Source organism: Anolis sagrei, chromosome 8 (genome assembly GCF_037176765.1).
Source record: "Anolis sagrei isolate rAnoSag1 chromosome 8, rAnoSag1.mat, whole genome shotgun sequence".
NCBI classification, from domain to species: Eukaryota; Metazoa; Chordata; class Lepidosauria; order Squamata; family Dactyloidae; genus Anolis; species Anolis sagrei.
In genome coordinates this window covers 32,078,830-32,100,944 of record NC_090028.1, presented here as the reverse complement: position 1 = coordinate 32,100,944, position 22,115 = coordinate 32,078,830, and the positions used below count along the sequence as shown (strand labels likewise).

Genomic DNA, 22,115 nt, shown 5'->3' with positions numbered 1-22,115 from the left:
ATAGAAGTGGGTTGTGGTGAGTTTTCTGGGCTGTATGGCCATGTTCCAGAAGCATTCTCTCCTGACATTCCAGAAGCATTCTCTCCTGACCTCACAACCTCTGAGGATGCCTGCCATAGATGCAGGCGAAACGTCAGGAGAGAATGCTTCTGGAACATAGCCATAAAGCCCAGAAATCTCACAACAACCCAGTGATTCTGGCCATGAAGGCCTTCAGCAATACATAGCTATAGCAGGGTTGATTAGATTATACTAAGGATGTTTTTAAAAGTTATTCTTTGCTTTGATTATTCAATAATACAATCTTGAGGCAAAGCTAACTTAAGAAAGCCTCCATTATGTAGGTAAAGGTAAAGGTTTTCCCCTGACATTAAGTCTAATCACGTAGGACTCTGGAGGTTGGTGCTCATGTCCATTTCTAAGCCGAAGAGTAGGCGTTGTCCATAGACACCTCCAAGGTCATGTGGCCGGCATGACTGCGTAGAGCTAAGTGTTGGCATAACTTAAGAAAGCCTCCATTATGTAGGTTAAGGTAAAGGTTTTCCCCTGACATTAAGTCTAGTCATGTAGGACTCTGGAGGTTGGTGCTCATCTCCATTTCTAAGCCGAAGAGTCGGCGTTGTCCATAGACACCTCCAAGGTCATGTGGCCAGCATGACTGCATAGAGCGCTGTTAGGTAGAAATTATCAGAAAAATCAAGGAGCCCCCGTGGCACAATGGGTTAAACCCTTGTGCCAGCAGGACTGCTGAGCGAAAGGTCAGTGGTTCAAATCAAGGGAGCAGGATGAGCTCCTGTCTGTTAGCTCCAGCTTCTCATGTGAGGACATGAGAAAAACCTCCCACATGATGGTAACACATCTGGGCATCCCCTGGGCAACGTCCTTGCAGGTAGCCAATTCTCTCACCCCAAAAGTGATTTGCAGTCACTCCTGACATGAAAAAAATAATTAAAATTGGGTTCTATAAGTTCACTATGTAATTTTTTCCCTAAGGCATTCCACCCTTATTCCCTTGTTCATCTGTTTTTAATGATAGGAAAGTGTTTAATCTTGCTATACAGGAAAAGCAGAAAGACACACCTCTAGAAAAATAATTAAAGGACTTGTAGTCCACTCCCATGCATATTGATTCACGAACACACCCCATTTTGTCCAATGGGATTTGTTCCCATGTAACCATCCACAGAACTGCAGCTTGAAGCAATACAGTAGAGTCTCGCTTATCCAACATCAACAGGCCAGTGAAAATGTTGGATAATAAGGAGGGATTAAGGAAAAGCCTATTAAATGGCAAATTATGTTATGATTTTACAAATTAAGCACTAAAACATCACATTTTACAACAATCTGACAGTTCAATACATGACAACGTTATGTAGTAATTACTGTATTTACAGATTTAGCACCAAAACATCGCAATGAATTGAAACAGCTGTGTATCCGAGCAGGAGGCAGACTGCACTGGCTAATACAGAATGTTGGATGAGCAAAGGTTGGATAAGCGAGACTCCAGTGAACAGAGTTCCATATCTGAGAGCCTTCTGAAAACAATGCAATCTTCAGGAGTTCCAATTCATTCTGAGCTATCAGAGCAACATTCAAGGTGCACCTACACCATAGAATTAATGCAGTTTGACCCCACTTTGGCTGTCATGGCTCAATGGATTCTCAGGAGTGATTTCACAAGGTTTTTCGCCTTCTCTGCCAAACATTGCTGATGCCTCACCACACTACAAATCCCAGGAGCTATAACACTTTAAGTGGTACCAACCCGCATTAGTTCTGCATGTGGATGCACCCTTAGTTGCACCAGACCACTGCAAACATGAGAACAATGGCGTGAAGAACAATAGAGACTAAGCACACGCACTCCATTCCTCTTTGCCTCCCTCTAGATTCATTTTGTCTCTCAAGATGCCGAGCTGAGAGTGAGTCATTACCAGAGAAGAAAAAAGACAACCCTCTCAGGGCCTTTTGGAGAATCTCTCAAGGGGAGGTTAAATCTTATACTCTGAAGTAGCCCAAAGCTCACAGAAACAGCCAACGAGACCATGGCAGAAGTCATGTGGTGCTCGCTAAGAAGAAGTCCACAAGAAAAGGCAACATTCTCTTTGAAGTTAGTTTCAGGTAACAAATGGCAATACATGAGGTCACCACACAGACCCGAAAGGCAGGACTCTCCTCTTGTTTCTGCTAGCATCTGAAAACTTTATCAGAAACATCTGTCTCTCTATCTCAGGCCCCATTTACGCTGCTATATAAAATCCAGATTTAAACTGGATTATATGAATCTACATTACCATATAATCCAGTTTAAAGCAAATAATCTGGATCTTATATGGCAGTGTAGCTGGGGCCTCAGTCAACTCCCAAAGGGCTCAGAAAGAGGAAAGATGTGGAGGAGGTGGGAGATTATGGGTATTGTAGAATATTTGCAGGAACACATCAGCAAGTGAGAGTCCAAAAGTGGCAGGCTAAAACCAGAACCTCAATCCATGGCTGATACCAAATGAGAGATTCCCTCCTAGGCACACAGAAGACCGAGCGACTTGGAAGGCACTGAACAGACTGCGCTCTAGCACCACGAGTTGCAGAGCCAACCTTAAGAAATGGGACTAAGACATGGAAATTTGGAGAAGAGCAAACCACAGACCACCTACTACAACGCAGCCTGAGCCCTGCCACATGCACAATGGAGGACCTTCTTATAGCAACACCAGAGGAATGCCAAGTGGCCAGCTACAGGTCAAAAGACATTTAGTATAATGCCAAGTTTCTTTAAAACTTTGTGTTTTTAAATACATTACAACTGTACCCTCAGTTCACTTCTGACATGGTAAATAAATAAAACAAGTATTCAGAATGAATGCCTTGGCCCACGGAAGCTGTAGTTCAGTGATGCACCAACACTCTTGGACATAGATAGCTAAAGACTTTATAAAACTATAACCCACCTGTTTCCATAACACCGACCCACACCAGTTCTGGCGAGATCAAGCTGCATTAATTCTACTGTGTTGATGTACTCCAAGTCTCCCCATGAGCTTTCCAAGTGAAGGGGGCAGTGAGCACACCAACTGATTCCTTTCCCACCCCCTTCAATAAAAATTAGAGAGTAAAAAAAAAGTCCCCAGTCCTTACCCTAGAGCCTGCGAACCTGCCGAGAGCTCGGTGCTGGCAACCTTGCCCCAATCCGAGGCTAGCACTGCTTCCGCCAGAGTGCTTCTGGCTCACCATCCAGTCCTCCAGTCCTTTGCGTGCCAGGGAGGCATTCACGGCAAAACTGTCACCTGGAAGGGAGAGGAAGCAAAGCCAGAATGGGAACCTGGGCAACAGACAATGCCGGAGAGATCACCATCCACACTGCAGAAGTATCGCAGTTCCATACCACCTATGGACACTTGGGATTTTGAGTTACTGGCAGAGATGCCGAGAGATTACTATCCACACTACACAAGTATCACAGTTCCATACCACCTATGGACACTTGGGATTTGGAGTTAGTTGTGGAACGGTATCACAGTTTCATACCATCTATGGACACTTGGGATTTGAAGTTAGCTGTGTCTCTGGCAAAGATGCCGAGAGACTACCATCCACACTGCAGAAGTATGGCAGTTCCATACCACCTATGGACACTTTGGATTTGGAGTTAGCTGTGGCACTGGCAGTGATGCTGAGAGACCACCATCCACACTGCAGAAGTATGGCAGTTCCATGCCACCTATGGACTTAGCTGTATTTGGAGTCAGCTGTGGCATGGTATCACAGTTCCATACCACCTATGGACACTTGGGTTTGGAGTTAGCTGTGTCACTGGCAAAGATGCCAAGAGACCACCATCCACACTGCAGAAGAATCGCAGTTCCATACCACCTATGGACACTTGGGATTTGGAGTTAGTTGTGGAATGGTATCACAGTTCCATACCACCTATGGACACTTGGGATTTGAAGTTAGCTGGGTCACTGGCAAAGATGCCAAGAGACCACCATCCACACTGCAGAAGAATCGCAGTTCCATACCACCTATGGACACTTGGGATTTGGAGTTAGCTGGGTCACTGGCAAAGATGCCAAGAGACCACCATCCACACTGCAGAAGAATCGCAGTTCCATACCACCTATGGACACTTGGGATTTGGAGTTAGTTGTGGAATGGTATCACAGTTCCATACCACCTATGGACACTTGGGATTTGGAGTTAGCTGGGTCACTGGCAAAGATATCAAGACACCACCATCCACACTGCAGAAGTATGGCAGTTCCATACCACCTATGGACACTTGGGATTTGGAGTTAGTTGTGGAATGGTATCACAGTTCCATACCACCTATGGACACTTGGGATTTGGAGTTAGCTGGGTCACTGGCAAAGATATCAAGACACCACCATCCACACTGCAGAAGTATGGCAGTTCCATACCACCTATGGACACTTGGGATTTGGAGTTAGCTGGGTCACTGGAAGAGAAAAGTAAACACCTCACCAAAGGACACACTGAGCCATGGCAGTTAAGGTGGAGTGCTATAATAATTATGCAGTGTGGGAGCAGGAGGGGAAAAACCGAAATAATCCCAATAAATTATGAAATGGATAGAACTGGATGCGAAATGCAAGCAAAGCATGAAGGAAGCTCCCCCAAATGCCCTTATTCTGACTCTAATCCCAATCGATTTCCCCCTCCCCATACTCACCCATGCCCCTAAAGGACCACCAAGGCTGAGCAAAAGAAGGAGAGAAAAAGGAAGGGGGGGAAAGGGTTCCAGAAGCGAATCGGTGCCGGGGGAGCGTCCAGACAGCACAGAGAGAGCGCGGCAACCTCGGGAGCCAATCCCTTCCCTTCCGAAGCAGCTCGCCTTTGACACATTGGCGGAGCCGCGCGCAAACTTTTCTCGCGCGGGGAGGGAGAGCAAGTCGGGGGAAAAGAAGAGAGAAAAGCTTTCGAAAAAGGCTCACCTTCCGGACTCTCTCGGGGTTTGCAAACGGCGGCTGTGGAGGCGTGGAAGGAGAAGATCCACGGGAAGATGGAGAGATCAAAGGGTTCCCAAGAAGAAGAAAAAAAGAAAGGAAACAAAACGAGGCGATGGTTAGATTGTGTCTTTGGAGACCCTTTGGAGACTTGGGAAGCTCTGTCTCCATCTCCCTCCTCCCACCTCAGGTTTTGGGGGACCCGAAACACTCACCGTGTTTGGAGTGAAGTTTCCCCATCGCTCTCCGAGGATGGGGAAGGGTCTGCCGGGCCGTCAGTGGGGGGTTTGGGGCGGCTTCATGGCCTCTCGGGGGTCGGGATCGCGCGCGTAAAAGAGCGGCTCCTTCCCGTGCGTAAAAGCGCGACTCCTTCCCGTGCGTAAAAGCGCAATTTGGAGAGGCGAGCTGGAAGGCTCCGGGAAGGCTTGGCTTCGGATCTTTTCCCTTCTTTTGCTCTTCCTCCGGCTTTTAGGGCTCCATGTGCTTCAAGCTTGGGCTGGAAGGAGTCGAGGGGGGACCTCCAGCCGGCTTCCATGCGCGAGAACCGCGGGAGCGAGCGCCCAACTCGGCGTCTCCAAATCTCTCCAAGAGTCTCAGCCTCCTTCCTTCCTTTCCTCTCCTCCTCTCTCAATCTCTCCGTCCCTCTCTCTTTCTCTCACCCCCCCCTTCCTCCTCCTCTTTCTCCTTCTCCTCCTCCTCTCCCCCCCCCCCCAAAAAAAAAGACAGAAGAGGCGGTCACAAAAGCCCTGCCTTCACCCAGCCGGGAGTGTGATTGACGCCTCCTGGAGCGCAGACCCCGCGCAGGCCAGGCGCCCGGGCCCCATTGGCGCGGGGCGGCACATGAAAGGCGGCCCGGCGGCCCTTTGGAGCCCGACCAAAAAATAATCTGGAAGGGGAAGAAAAAAAAAGAAAAGAAAGAAAGAAAGAGAGGAAGAAAAAGGAACCGCAGCAGCAGCGGGAAGAGGAGGAGGAGGAGGAGATTGAGCGGCGGCGGCGGGCTTTGGTGTCTTTCGTGCCGAGCCAGGCGCAAGCAGCAGAACTCAGAGCCAGAGAGAGAAAGAGAAAAAAAAGAGAGGAGAAAGAAAAAGGAAGAGAGAGAGAGAAAGGGGGAAAGAGAGGAGAAAGAAAAGGAAGGAGAGAGGCAGAGAGAGAAAGGGGGAAAGAGAGACGAAAGAAAGAGGGAGGCGAGAGGAGGCAAAGAAAGAAGGACAGAAAGGAAGAACCATCCCCCCCCCCTCTACACTGCCATGCAATCCAGATCATCAAAGCAAATAATCCACATTATTTGCTTTGAACTGGATTATATGAGTCCACACTGCCATATAATCCAGTTCAAAGAGAGGGCCCTTCCACACAACCAGAATACGAAGGCAGAAAATACTAGACTATCAAGGCAGAAAATCCCACAAGATCTGCTTTGGACTGAGTTTTCTGAGTCTACACTTTCATATAATCCAGTTCAAAGCAGATAATCTGGATTATATATGGCAGTTTACAAGGGGCATCAGGCCCCTTCCACACAGCCAGAATATCAAGGCAGAAAATCCCACAAAATCTACTTTGGACTGGGTTTTCTGAGTCTACACTGCCATATAATCGGGTTCAAAGAGAGGGCCCTTCCACACAACCAGAATACCAAGGCAGAAAATCCCACAAGATCTGCTTTGGACTGGGTTTTCTGAGTCTACACTTTCATATAATCCAGTTCAAAGCAGATAATCTGGATTTTATATGGCAGTTTACATGGAGCCTCTCTGAGGGCCCTTCCACACAGCCAGAATACCAAGGCAGAAAATACCAGAATATCAAGGCAGAAAATCCCACAAGATCTGCTTTGGACTGAGTTTTCTGAGTCTACACTGCCATATAAACCAGTTCACAGCAGATAATCTGGATTTGATATGGCAGTTTACATGGGGCCTCAGGCTTCTTCCACACAGCCAGAATATCAAGGCAGAAAATCCATAAAATACCAGAATATCAAGGCGGAAAATCCCACCATATCTGCTTTGGACTGAGTTATCTGAGTCTACATATAATTCAGTTCAAAGCAGATACTCTGGATTTTATATGGCAGTTTACATGGGACCTCAGAGGGCCCTTCCACACAGCCCTATATCCCAGTTATCAAAGCAGAAAATCTCACAAGATCTGCTTTGGGTTGGATTTTCTGAGTCTACTCTGCCATATAATTCAGTTCAAAGCAGATAATCTGGATTTTATATGGCAGTTTACATGGGGCCTGAGCCCCCTTTCACACAGCCTTATATCCCAGAATATCAAGGCAGAAAACCCCACAAGATCTGCTTTGGACTGGATTTTCTGAGTCTACACTGCCACATAAACCAGTTCAAAGCACATAATCTGGATTTTATATATCCCAGAATATCCAGGCAGAAAATCCCACATTATCTGAGTGTGGACTCAGATATCCCAGTTCAAAGCAGATATTGTGGGATTTTCTGCCTTGATGTTCTGTGATATAGGGCTATGTGGAAGGGCCCAGAGAAAGGGGGAAAGAAAAGGAGAAGGGAGAGAAAGAATGACAGAGAGAGAGAGGCCCCTTCTACACTGCCATATAGCATCCAGATTATCTGCTTTGAACTGGATTATATGAGTCCACACTGCCATGTAATCCAGTTCAAAGCAAATAATCTGGATTTTATATAGCAGTGTAGAAGGGGCCTCAGGTCTCTTCCACACAGTGGAACTAAACCCCACATTATCTGCTTGAACTGGAATAGATATTAGTGTGAACTCAGATAACCCAGTTCCAGGAGATATTGTGGGATTTGCTGCCTTGATATTCTGGGTTATATGACTGTGTGAAAATGCCTCTAGAATAATAAGGCAGATAATCCACAATATCTGCTTTGAACTGGATTATCTGAGTTCATACTGGCATATAATTATTTATTTATTTACGACATTTATATGCGCCCTTTTCACCCCAAAGGGGACTCAGAGCAGTTTACAAAATATATATACATACAATATATTATATTATTAGCATAGTACAATATATATTACTATATTGTACTACACCATTTTATTCTTATATTATTAGTGATATTACATGTAATATAAAATATATAATTATAATATTGTATTATTATTAGTATTATATTGCATTACGTTGTAATATTATAAATATTAAATGTATATACAATATATTATATTATTAGTAAAGCACAGGAGACAAGATGGAACTGTCTTCAACTGTTCACTCTGGCCAGAACAGTTCAATGTGGATTTCATAATCCAGTTCAATGTGGATTTTATACAGCTGTGTGGAAGGTGCCTTAAAGGGAGACAGAAAAGTGGGAGAGATTTGAGCCCCATCTCCACTGCCATATAATGCAGTTTGAAACTGTATTATATGGTCAGTGTAAACTCATATAATGCAGCTCAATGTGCAGTTTCAAACTGCATTATAAGAGGGAACAGAGAGAACTTGGAAGCCTTCTTGCAGAGATTTGTTTTCCTCTTTAAATCTCCTTTCTCATTTTGCTTTAGAGGTCAATTGTAGGAAGAGAGAAGGAGTGAGAGGGAGGAAAAGATGTTTTCTCATGCAACTTTCCCCTCTTTTTCTGTTTATTATTGTTGCTGTTGTTATTGTTGTTACTGAAAACATCTTAAAACAAAGTATGAAAGGGTGATACTTTGAGGGTATAGAAAGTAAATGGAGGCTCAAATGGTTGAGATGATGTTATGGAAGGCTTTCATGGCGGAAATCACTGGGTTGCTGTGAATTTCCCGGGCTGTATGGCCATGTTCCAGAAGCATTCTCTCCTGACATTTCACCTACATCTATGGCAGGCATCTTCAGAGGTTGTGAGGTCTGTTGGAAGCTAGGCAAGTGAGGTTTATATATCTGTGGAATAATGTCCAGGGTGGGAGAAAGAACTCTTGTCCGTGTGAATGTTGCAATTAATCACCTTGATTAGCATTGAAAAGCCTTGCAGCTTCAAGGCTTGGCTGATTCCTGCCTGGAGGAATCCTTTGTTGGGAGGTGTTAGCTGGCCCTCTTTATTTCATGTCTGGTTTTCCCCTGTTTTCAGAATGTTGTTTTTTTATTTACTATTCTGATTTTAGAGTTGTTTAGCCAGATTTTGTTCTACACAGAGAAGCCATTGAAATCCACACACACGTGGACAATTTCAACAGAAAGGAGGAAACCGTGAAATAATAATAATAATAATAATAATAATAATAATAAATATGGCTGCACCTCACAAATTGAACTTTGAAAAAGTTCCATTTCTGGCAACCCAAGAACAAAACATTAGAACCAATGCCATCAAAGCCAGAACTGAAAAGTCAACGACAGATCACAAATGTAGACTCTGCAAGGAAGCAGATGAAACAATAGATCACATCCTCAGCTGCTGCAAGAAGATTGAGCAGACAGACTACAAGCAGAGGCATAACACCGTTGCTCAGATTATTCATTGGAACTTGTGCCACAAAGACCATCTGCCTGCTACAAAGAACTGGTGGGATCACAAGCCAGAAAAAGTTACAGAGAATGAGCACGTCAAGCTACTCTGGAACTTCCGGATTCAGACAGACAGTTTTGAAGCACTACACTCCCAATCTCACGAGTATGTTAAAAAACAAAGTGTGGATTGTCAATGTTGCAATCCCAGATTACAGCAGGGCTGAAGAGAAACAACTGGAAAAGCTGACACAATATGAGGATTTAAAGATTGAACTGCAAAGACTCTGGCACAAGCCAGTCAAGGTGGTCCCAGTGGCGATCAGCACACTGGGTGCAGTGCCTAAAGACCTTGGCCTGCATTTCAACACAATCGGCACTGACAAAATTATGGTTGTTCTGCCGATAATAATTCTGTTTCTGTTAATTGCTGTTTATTGCTAAAATTGCTGTCATTAACTGATGTTGTTGTTCCTTGCTGTATGTAATGCGGGCATCGAATTGTGCCTTGCTTGTGTAAGCCGCCCTGAGTCCCCTGCCCCCCCCCCCCCCCGGTGTGAGAAGGGCAGGGTAGAAGCAACCGAAATAAATAAATAAATAAATAAATAAAAATTACCATCTGCCAGCTGCAAAAGGCCACTCTACTTGGATCTGCACGCATTATTAGCAGATACATCACACAATCCTAGACACTTGGGAAATGTCCGACGTATGATCCAATAAACAGCCAGCAGACTCCTCCTACCGGCTGTTAGGAATTGTGGGAGTTGGAGTCCAAAACACCTGGAGGGCTGAAGTTTGTTCATACCTGCTCTAGAGGCTGGAATCCCCAAAAGTAACTTTTCCCAACTTTGCAACACAGTTTATTATGCACAGTGAAAGTCGGCATGCAAGTTCCCACTGAAATTAAATCTGGATGTTGGCTGAATCATGAAGTTTCTTCCACTGGCATCCATCTACATGCACATACATACGAATATTATGCACCTGGCATGAAAGCTAGAACAGGAGTGGTGATATTCAGTGTGGTGTTTATATGAACAAGGCAAATGGCCAACTTATGAAACACAGTGTAGCAAATTACCACTTTGTATGCTTTTCAAGTGTGTGCGGAAAGAACTCACCTGCAAAAGGAGAGGTGCAAAAGTGGATTTGGCAACAGGCGCACGAACAAGATGTTCAGGAATATACAGGAAGCTGACTGGTTGTACAAACACAGGCACCTGACTCGAAGGCCCCTTCAACAGAGATGTATGAAATCCATTTTTAACTGGATAATATGGCAATGTGGATTCAGATAACCCTGTTCAAAACAATCTTAACAGATTGGAGAGATGATTGGCCAAAACTAACCAAATGAAGTTCAACAGGGACAAATGCAAGATATTTCACTTAGGCATAAAAAAATGAAATGCAAAGATAGAGAATGGGGGACAATGCCTGGCTCAAGAGCAATACGTGTGAAAAAGATCTTGGAGTCCTTGTGGACAATAAGTTAAACATGAGCCAACAATGTGATGTGGCAATAAAAAAAAGCCAATGGGATTTTGGCCTGCATCAATAGGAGCATAGTGTCTAGATCCAGGAAAGTCATGTTACCCGTCTATTCTGACTTGGTTAGACCACATCTGGAAGATTGTGTCCAATTCTGGGCACCACAATTGAAGAGAGATAGTGACAAGCAGAAATGTGTCCGGGGGGGGGGGGGGGGGCACTAAAATGATCAAGGGTTTGGAGAACAAGCCCTATGAAGAGCGTCTTAAAGAGCTGGGCATGTTTAGCCTGAAGAAGAGAAGGCTGAGAGGAGACATGATAGCCATGTATAAATATGTGAGAGGAAATCATAGGAAGGAGGGGTGAACGTTTTTTGCTGCCCTAGAGACTAGGACACGGAGCAATGGCTTCAAACTACAGGAAAGGAGATTCCATCTGAACATTAGGAAGAACTTCCTGACTGTGAAAGCTGTTCAGCAGTGGAACTCTCTGCCCCAGACTGTGATAGATGCTCCTTCTTTGGAAGCTTTTAAACAGAGGCTGGATGGCCATCTGTCAGGGGTGATTTGAATGCAATTTTCCTGCTTCTCGGCAGGGGGTTGGACTGGATGGCACATGAGGTCTCTTCCAACTCTATGATTCTATGATTCTATTATGGATTATCCGCCTTGATATTCTGGGTGATATGGATGTGCGGAAGGGCCCTAGCTCCCTATTGTCAAAGATAGATTTGTGATTCTCAATTTGTGAGACTGCAAATAGCTAGAAATGCTGAACTAAGAGTCTTTGGAAGTTGAAATCCAAGAAATCTAGAAGACCACAGTTTCGCAACGCTAGTCTATAGGTGCTTCTATGCTGTAGAATTAATACAGTTTGACACAAGTATGGGCCTCATCACAGTAGAGAATGAATCCACTTTTAATCCAGTTGCTGCCTCCTGTAGAACTCTGGGGTTTATAGTTTAGGGAGGAGCATTTAACAGCCTCCTTAAACTACAAACACCGGAATTTTGTAGGAGACAGAAACCGGATTTTAAGTGGATTCATTCCCTAGTGTTTAACCATCATAGCTCAATGCTACGGGATTTTTGGAGTTGTATTATTACAAGGGCCCCCTGGTAGTGCAGCAGATTAAACCGCTGAGATGCTGAACTTGCTGACCAAAAGGTTGGTGGTTCGAATCCAGGGAGCGGGGTGAGCTCCTGCTGTTAGCCACTGCTTCTGCCAACCTAGCAGTTCGGACAAAGATCCACCCAGAGGAAAAGTGTTCTTGACATAGATTCTTTGTTAAAGGCATTTGGATGGACATCTGCTGTGGATGAATTAGTTGTGGATTCCTTGAAGGGAGTTAGTCTAGTTGACTCTTAGTGTGTCTTCCAACTCAACAATTCTGCAATTCCACTTCCTACCAGACTTTGGACTATTGGTTCCCACATTTCTGAAGCCACATTGTACACCCAACTGTTATACTGACCATCAGCTTCAAACATGAATACACCCATGCCCTTAAAATGTATTGCATTTCATATAACACTGATGGCACAAATATGCATGTGTGAACTATCTAAAAACACTTTACTGTCCCGCGGTGCCACATTCATACTGGCTCATGGATGGACTAGTGTGTTGACATGTTCCATTTAGTTGCACAGTTTTTAAATTATTTTGAGCTGTGGGAATTGTTTTCCTTAGTCAAATCAGCACAGCATCCATACTGAATGCACATTCCTTTCTTTGACCTCTGACTAATATTTTCAATTCTCTCCTCTCGCCCTAAGGATTTGGAAATTCCTATTTCAAAGTTTCGTCCAATCCTGGAGCAAATCCAGAAGTTAGAAGGGATGAGAGCAAGAGTATGTCTTCCCGCAGCATTTCAGCGCCATCTCAGAAATCCCCCACCCGTTATATCGTAAGTAGTTTGTTTTTGGTTGCTCCGTGATGCCAAAATCTTCCTTTAGAAATAATCCAGGAACTATGATATTAATTCTAGTCAAGTTTTGTCCATTATTTATAATACACTCTTTTTAAAAGGAGTTTTCTGATGCAAGGGGGAAAAATACAAGAAATGAGAAGGCGGAATCTCTCTGTTCCCAAAAGGTTCAGGCAAAAGCAAAATGCAGCATTTGCTGCAACGTTGTCTGTTCTTTCACATTAATAACTTTTTTCATCTTGATGACACTGATGTTGCTTCGCCACATCTGAAGACTGACAGGTCGCAGGTTCGAATCCGGGGAGAGGCGGATGAGCTCCCTCTATCAACTCCAGCTCTTCATGAGGGGACATGAGAGAAGCCTCCCACAAGAATGATAAAAACATCAAATCATCTGGGCGTCCCCTGGGCAACGTCCTTGCAGACTGCCAATTCTCTCACACCAGAAGCGACTTGCAGTTTCTCAAGTCACTCCTGACATGACCAAAAATTATTATTATTATTATTATCACCCCACTTTTCTCTCTGGATCAAGACTCAAAGTGGCTTTGAAACCCAAAGTGACAAGATGGACAGATTCTCAACATTGATACCCCCTCTTCCCCCTGCCCCCCCAAAAAATCAAGACATTGTTTTGATTCCGTACCATCTTTATCTAATTTCATGCACAGGCTGTAAGAGATATTTCATTAAGTCACGGACTTTTCAAATTTGTAGCACATGCTGGATAAAAAGTCCCAGATTCCTGGACAATTGACTTTTTGTTGTTGTTTTGTGCTTTCACATCATTTCCTATATAATAATAATAATAATAATAATAATAATAATAATAATAATAATGCAAAGACTCTGGCACAAGCCAGTAAAGGTGGTCCCAGTGGTGGTTGGCACACTGGGTGCAGTAACTAAAAACCTTGGCCTGCACTTAAACACAATTGGCGCTGACAAAATTGCCAGCTGCCAGATGCAAAAGGCCACCTTACTGGGGTCTGCACGCATTATTCGCTGATACATCACACAGTCCTAGACACTTGGGAAGTGTCCAACATGTGATCCAATTCAACAGCCAGCAGAGAGTGTCTGCTGTGGACTCATCTTGTTGTGTTCCAAATAATAATAATAATAATAATAATAATAATAATAATAATAATAATAATATAAAACAGCAGAATGGCTTGCCTCAGGGGAGCGTGGTTGCTCCTTCGGTGTTTAACATTTACACAAATGACCAGCCATTGCCAGAAGGGGCAGAGAGTTTCATCTATGCTGACGATCGTGCCATCACCACCCAATCAGGGAGCTTTGAAATGGTTGAACAGAAGCTCTCCGAAGCTTTAGGTCAGTGGTTCTCAACCCCAGGTGTTTTGGCCTACAACTCTCAGAAATCCCAGCCAGTTTACCAGCTATTGGGATTTCTGGGAGCTGAAGGCCAAAACATCTGGAAACCCACAGGTTGAGAATCACTGCTCTAGGTGCTCTTACTGTCTATTACAGGGAAAACCAGCTGATCCCTAATCCATCTAAAACACATAAGTGTGCTTTTCACCTTAAGAACAGACAAGCATCTCAGGGATCACCTGGGAAGGAACCCCACTAGAGCATTGCAGCACACCAAATTACTTGGGAGTTACCCTGGACCGTGCTCTGACTTAAAAGAAGCTCTGCCTGAATACCAAGCAAAAAGTGGGTGCTATAAATAATATCATACGAAAGCCGACTGGCACAACCAGACACAGTGAAGACATCTGCCCTTGCACTTTGCTACTCTGTTGTTGCATACACATGTCCAGTGTGGAACACATCTCACCATGCTAAAACAGTGGATGTGGCTCTTAATGAGACATGCTGCATTATCACAGGATGTCTACATCCTACACTGCTGGAGAAATTATACTGTTTCACTGGTATTGCACCACCTGATATAGGCCGGGAAGTCGCAGCCAGCAATGAAAGATCCAAGGCAGCGACATCTTATATACATCCTCTGTTCAGCTATCAGCCAGGATGCCAATGACTTAAATCAAGAAACAGCTTCCTAAGATCTGCAGAGATACTCGCAGGAACATCTCAGCAAGCGAGAGTCCAAAAGTGGCAGGCTAAAACCCAGAACCTCAAGCCATGGCTGATACCAGATGAGAAACTCCCTCCTGGACACACAGAATACAGGTCAATTTGGAAGGCGCTGAACAGACTGCGCTCTGGCACCACGAGGTGCAGAGCCAATCTTAAGAAAGGGGGCCACAAAGTGAAGTCCATGACATGCGAGTGCGGAGAAGAGCAAACCACAGACCACCTATTAAAATGCAGTTTGGGCCTTGCCACATACACAATGGAGGACCTTCTCACAGCGACACCAGAGACGCTCAAAGTGGCCAGCTTCTGTTCCAAGGAAATTTAGCATAATGCCAAGTTTTTAACTTTGTGGTTTTTTTAATACATTATAACTATATTCTCAATTTGTTTCTGACATGATAAATCTGCCTTGATATTCTGGGTTATATGGCTGTGTAGAAGGGCCCTTTAACTGCCTTGATTAAATGCTGTGGAATCTGGAGTTTGTAGTTTGGCGGGGCACCAGACTTCTTTGGCAAAGATGACTATAATACTGGTAAAGGTAAAGGTTTCCCATGACATTAAGCCTAGTCGTGTCCAACTTTGGGGGGTGGTGCTCATCTCCATTTCTAAGTAGACACCTCCAAAGTCGTGTTGCTGGCATGACTGCATGGAGCGCCATTACCTTCCCAGAGAAGCGGTACCTATTGATCTATTCACATACAAAACTAGGCATTTTTTAAAGTTAATTATTCATAATGATAATAATAGTAATAATAATAATGCATTCCCCAAAAACCCTAATTAAAAATGTGGCTAACTGACAATAAGTAAAGGTAAAGGTTTTCCCCTGACATTAAGTCCAGTTGTGCTTGATTCTGAGGGTTGGTGCTCATCTCCATTTCTAAGGCGAAGAGCTGGCGTTGTCTGTAGACACCTCCAAGGTCATGTGGCCGGCATTACTGCATGGAGCACCGTTACCTTCCTGCTGGAGCGGTACCTATTGATCTATTCACATTTGCATGTTTCGAACTACTAGGTTGGCAGAAGCAGGGGCTAACAGCGGGAGCTCACCCCGCTCCCTGAATTCAAACCTGCGACCTTTCGGTCAGCAAGTTCAGCAGCTCAGCGCTTTAACCCACTGTGTCACCAGCTCCCAGTAGGCTCGGGCAAAAGCAAACTGCTGCAGTTCTCTGAGCTTGTGTGTTCTTCCTTATGAATAGGTTTCGTCACCTTGGCCAAGCTCTAATGTTTCATGTTCACATGGTTTCTAATTTCCAACTGATTGTAACGAATTGCAGAGTGTACATCCTCATCCTATTCTGCACCAAAAACACACTGCTTCTTTATTTATCTATTTTGTTATGGCTCCCCTCCCTGAGAAAAGGAAACATATCCTCCCCTTTCAAGCGTTTGTTTCCAGCTATAAATTAGGCCTCTGGGTTTGTTCGGAGGCCTGCAAAACTTCAGAGTGGGTTTTTTCTTTTCTTCTTGCCTGATCTTAAGTCTGGCCCACATTCAGCTTCCCATCCTGAGATGAGAACAGGTTTCTATTGCATGGAGGGTTCAAAGGGGTTTCTTTCAACGTCAGCTCTTTGCAAAAGTTTTCCTGGGCTTGTGAAAGGGCGATGGGGGGGAAAAAACAACAACGGCCACCCCTCTCCGCCTGCGTCACCGTTTTCAGCCCTTCCAAAAAATTCCACTGCGGTCACGGGGTTAAACCGGAGGCCCCTTTAATCATTATTACAGTTTTATGAATGGCGTGCTTTACTCTGATATTTCACTTCTTAACATGCTCCATTGAAGGATTGGGGGGGGGGGGGTGGCAATAGCAAAGAGACAAAAGACTTTGTGTATCCGAAAGACCCTGTGGTTAGGAAGCCTCATTGTAATTACGTTCCCTCCCCAACATTTCAAATCTTGCTTGGTTCTAACATCCTTTGGGTCTGAATTCCATCCAAGTCTGAGGAGGATGTCAAGGCAAAAGACAGACCAAAGGCCTTGGGGTTTAATTTTATATATGCTTATCTTCCCAGAACTCCCTTTCTCTTTGGCTCATCTCTCTCATTTATAACGCCTTTCCCTCACATTCTTGGGGTTGCTTCTTTGGCCTTTTCTCTTCTGTAGATTTTGCACATGGGACAGAGGAATGTGGGACATTTGTACCTGTCCGAATGTATCTCCTTCTTGTCCCACCTCGGAGTTCAAGATCTTCTGGGGTGGCCCTGATCTCGGCTCTGCCTCTATCGCAAACACACTTGGCGGGGATGAGGGACAGGGCCTTCTCGGTGGTGGCCCCCCGTCTGTGGGGGATGAGGGACAGGGCCTTCTTGGTGGTGGCCTCCCACCTGTGGAATTCACTCCCCACTTAAATTAGATTATCAACGTCCCTCCTTTGCTTTAGAAAGAAGTTAAAAACGTGGATGTGGGACCAGGTCTTTGGGTAATCTTGCTGACAATGACAGTGACAATGATGACAATTCCTATGGAAATTGACTATGGACATGCTTGATGGATTCTCTAACTACAGAATTCAGCTCAGATAAGGCCACCAGGCTGTTATTGAAACAGAAACAGATTTTAATTAATTAATGTGATTTAATGGTTTAAATGTATGTAATTATTGGATTTTATTATGTATTTTATTATGTGTACATTGGAGGCATTGGATTGTTGCCAGCTGGAAGCCGCCCTGAGTCCGCCCCCCCCCCCCCGGGGGGGTCGAGAAGGGCGGGGTACAAATATCTGAAATAATAAATAATAAATAATAATAAAAACATGAAGCAAAGTGAGTCAAATGCATCAGGCAGCAAATGCTGGGGGATGAGGCAAACCCATAGGTTTTTCTCCATCATTTCCCATAAACCAGTGTTTCTCAACCCTCCTCATGCCACAACCCCTTAATACAGTTCCTCATATAAAACAAAGCACAATCAATATCAATCTGTAAGTGCATGGAGAAATAATCAACTAAGTCCTCAATATAATCAATTCCTAAATGAGCTCAACGGCCTGTTTGAAGAGCCATGTCTTCAAATTGGTTTGAAATACTTGAAATGTGGGATCTAATCTAATCTCTTTGGGAGAGCATTCCAAAGCCGGGATACTACCACCAAGAAGGCTCTCTCTCTCTTTTCCCCACCAACCGCACTTGAGATGGAAGTGGGACCGAGAGGAAGGTCTGCCCGACAGATCTCAGGGCCCGTGCTGGTTCATAGAAAGAGATGCAGTTTCAAAGATAGGCTGGACCTGAAGCTTATAGGGCTTTATAGGTGATAACCTGCTCTTTGAATTGAGTGGTGAAACTATCTGTGTTTTTTGGGGCTGAGAGTTTATGACTCACCCAACCTTGATCTCCAGAGTCATAGGCTGCATCTACACCAGGGGATCTCTACCTAGGGTTCGCGACCCCCAGAGGGGTTGAATGGCTGTTTAGGAGGGGTTGCGAAGCCACCTCCTTTGGCCCTGCCCCTCTGTCTCCTAAGAATGGCTTTCTCAGAGTCTGGGTCACCCAGCAAAAGACTCCCCACAGGGCCCAGGCCCTACCTCAGAGCCTGGGTTGCAGTGCCCGCCAGCTTTGGCGGAAGCGCAAACTGGGCAAGAGGCTCCACGCCAGACCTAGGCTCAGCCGCGGGGCCTATGTCATCCAACTCCACACCACCTGCCAGGGTCCCTGTCAGATCCGGGACTGGGCCACCTGCAAGGGAGGTGCCAAGTTTTTTTCTAAACCTCTCAGTATTTTCTTTTGGTCATGGGAGTTCCGTATGCTAAGTTTGGTTCAGTTTCATTGTTGGTTCAATTCAGAATGCTCTTTGGTTGCAAGTGCAACTGCAGCTCCCCAAAGCCTGGGTCTATTTTCCCCAAAACTCTCCAGTATTTTCTGTTGGTCATGGAAATTCTGTATGTCAAGTTTGGTTCAATTCAATGCTTGGGTCAGTTCAGATTGCTCTTTGATTGCAAGTGCAACTTCAACTCCCAAAAGTCTGGGTCTGTTTTCCCCAAAGCTTTCCAGTATGATCATGGGAGTTCTGTATGCCAAATTTGTGAGGGTCTCAGTCATCTGTGGAAGTCAAAGCTGAATCAACTGAATGTACTGCAAATCCCATCAACCACTGTCTATTTTTCCCAAACATATTGTTTCTGTGATTAGTCACTATGCTTTAGTTGTGTTTAATTTGTAATAATGAAAACAAATTCTGCATATCAGATACTTTGGAGCCCCCGGTGGCACAGTGGGCTAAAGCTCTGAGCTGCTGAACTTACCGACTGAAAGATTGCAGGTTCAAATCCGGGGAGCAGTGTGAGATCCCACTGTTAGTCCCAGCTTCTGCCAACCTAGCTGTTCAAAAACTTGCAAATGTGAGTAGATCAATATATACCGCTCCAACAGAAAGGTAACAGTACTCCATGCAGTCATGCCAGCCACATGACATTGGAGATGTCTATGGACAATGCTGGCTCTTTGGCTTAGAAATGGGGATGAGCACCAACCCCCCAGAGTCGGACACAACTGGACTTAAAGTCAGGGGAAAACCTTTGCCTTTTTACCTACATCAGATATTTACATTACAATTCATAACAGTAACAAAATTACAGTTATAAAGTAGCAACGAGAATAATTTTATGGTTGGTGATCCAACATGAGGAACTGTATTTAGGGGTCATGGCATTAGAAAGGCGGAGAACCACTGATCTACCCTGTAGAATGAATGCAGCTTGATACCCTGTTACTTGTGACAGCTTGATACTATGGAATCATGAAAGTTGCAGTTGTGTGACAACTGGGAAATAGAGGGGGTGGGGGGAACGTAGAGGCAATGACAGACTTTGTATTTCTAGGTGCAATGATTACTGCAGACGCAGACTGCAGCCAGGAAATTAGGAGACGCTTACTTCTTGGGAGGAGAGCAATGACCAATCTCGATCAAATGGTGAAGAGTAGAGACATCACAGTGGCAACCAAGATCTGCATAGTAAAAGCAATGGCATTCCCCGTAGTCACCTATGGATGTGAGAGCTGGACCACAGGGAAGGCTGAGCGAAGGAAAAGAGATGCTTTTGAACTGTGGTGTTGGAGGAAAGTTCTGAGAGTGCCTTGGATGGCAAGAAGATCCAACCAGTCCATACTTCAGGAAATAAAGCCCGGCTGCTCATTGGAGGGAAGGTTATTAGAGGCAAAGTTGAAGTACTTTGGCCACATCATGAGAAAAAAGGAAAGCTTAGAGAAGACAATGATGCTGGGGGGAAAGGAAGGAAAAAGGAAGAGGGGCCAACCAAGGGCAAGATGGATGGATGGTGTCCTTTAAGTCACTGGATTGACCTTGAAGGAGATGGGGGTGGTGACAGCTGACAGGGAGCTCTGGCATGGGCTGGTCCATGAGGTCATGAAGAGTCAGAAATGACTGAACGAATGAACAACAACAAACAACACACTGTTTATGTTTCTCCCCTTTGCTTACTGCAAGCATTTTGCTGAAACAAGAATTCCTCCCTTAACTTACCATTATTTGCTGAGGAAGGAGAAAACTTCACTTTCTCTAGTAATCATGTACAGTGCATTACCCCAAAAAAACAAAAACAAAAAAAAGAGCTGGAGGGGGGAGAGAGAGAGAGATTGAACCCGGCAGTTCCAGGACTTCAATACTCCTTTAGCATCTAAAGAAATGACAAGGGAGGAAGTTTTAATATAGATGAGGGGAGTTTTATTTGCATTTCTGAACAATAAGGGTGGTTTATACTCCACCTGGTGCCTTTTCTCCCATCACCTTTTATGAGCGCCTCTCCGTGACAAGTATCTTTGTACAAAGGTTTCCCTCTTTCCTCCCCTTCCCCCCTTTCTTCCAGCTCTCTTCCCGGCTTCAGTATACAAGCACAATGGAAGCATTGAAAGACGAAAACACTAGGACACCTCTTTTGATCTTCTCTTCTAATCGCTTGTGTATGTTTGTGTCCAAAAACAATGCTCAGGGGGGGTGTTTTCTTCCCTCCTGAACCCCGTCTTCCCTGCCTCCGCCACCACTACAAGGAAAGCAATTTCTCAACACAGGGCCCAGTGTTCAACGTTGAATTGCATTCCATTTTTGGCCAAGGAAAACCTCTCATTTATCAGCCATATGTGTTGGAGTAATCACAATTGGATCCATCCTCAGATCGAGTAATGTTTTGGATAAATGACTATGGGTGCATCTGCACTGTAGAATTAATGGCATTTGACACCAATTTAACTGCCATGGTTCAGTGCTATGGAATCACAAGAGTTCTAGTTTTAAGGGGTCTTTTGTCTTCTCTGTCACATAGGAGAGTTGGCTACCAAGGTAGAGGAAATGGTCAAGATTTTCTAATGTTGCACCATTAATCTGTATTTCTGGCATTGCAAAGGAATTGAGTGATGCCTGCTGAAAGAGCACTTTGATTTTCTCGATGTTCGGTGAGAGGCAAAGCTTCTCACATGCCTCTACAAAGAAGTTTAGAATAATGTATTGTCGAAGGCTTTCATGGCCGGAAACACTCAGTTCTTGTGGGTTTTTTCGGGCTATATGGCCATGTTCTAGAGGCATTTCTCCTGACGTTTCGCCTGCATCTATGGCAAGCTTCCTCAGAGGGTGAGGTCACCCTCTGAGGAAGCTTGCCATAGATGCAGGCGAAACGTCAGGAGAAATGCCTCTAGAACATGGCCATATAGCCCGAAAAAACCCACAAGAACTGAATATTTAGAATAGCTTGTAGGTCTTCTTCTGAATGAGCATAAACTATATTATCATCAGCATATTAGAGTTCTATTGCAGACATAGTTGTGACCTTGGTTTATCTCTCCCGCACAAATATTTTCCATTCCATTTCTATCTCATCCTGAGATTTTATCATTTTATCTTGTTCATGTGGCCCGCTCATTGTGATTGTATTTTTGCACTGTTTTATTGTATTCTTATGTTTTATTTACTTTATTGCAATGTTTGTTTTGTGTTTTTGGTTTTATTTTGTTGTAATGCATTACTGGGCTTGGCCTCATATAAGCCGCCCCGAGTCCCCTTTGGAGAGATGGTGGCGGTGTATAAATAAAGATTATTATTATTTTACTAACACAAAAGCACAGTATGACACAGCAAACGAGATATATATGCTGGATTTCATATCACAAAATCTCAAGTCAAACACTTCCCAAGCGTCTAGGACTGTGTGATGTATTTTCGAATGATGTGTGCAGATCCAAGTTAGGTGGCCTTTTGCAGTTG

At 44.4% G+C, this 22,115-nt stretch overlaps 1 protein-coding gene across 2 annotated transcripts in view; it reads right to left on the bottom strand.

Moving 5' to 3' along the window:
- Positions 1 to 5,625, bottom strand: part of NKD1 (NKD inhibitor of WNT signaling pathway 1) — a 184,177-nt gene extending 178,552 nt beyond the window's left edge. Inside the window, exons 1-3 of one of the 2 annotated variants that reach the window (XM_060787947.2) lie at positions 5,186 to 5,625; positions 4,959 to 4,991; positions 3,142 to 3,290 (exon numbers count right to left, since the gene is read on the bottom strand). In XM_060787947.2, the coding sequence (XP_060643930.2) occupies positions 3,142 to 3,290; positions 4,959 to 4,991; positions 5,186 to 5,210 (207 nt within the window). In that variant the 5' untranslated portion in view covers positions 5,211 to 5,625. The remainder of the gene's footprint in view (positions 1 to 3,141; positions 3,291 to 4,958; positions 4,992 to 5,185) is intronic. The other variant, XM_060787946.2, reaches the window with a different exon arrangement.
- Positions 5,626 to 22,115: the final 16,490 nt, after the last annotated feature.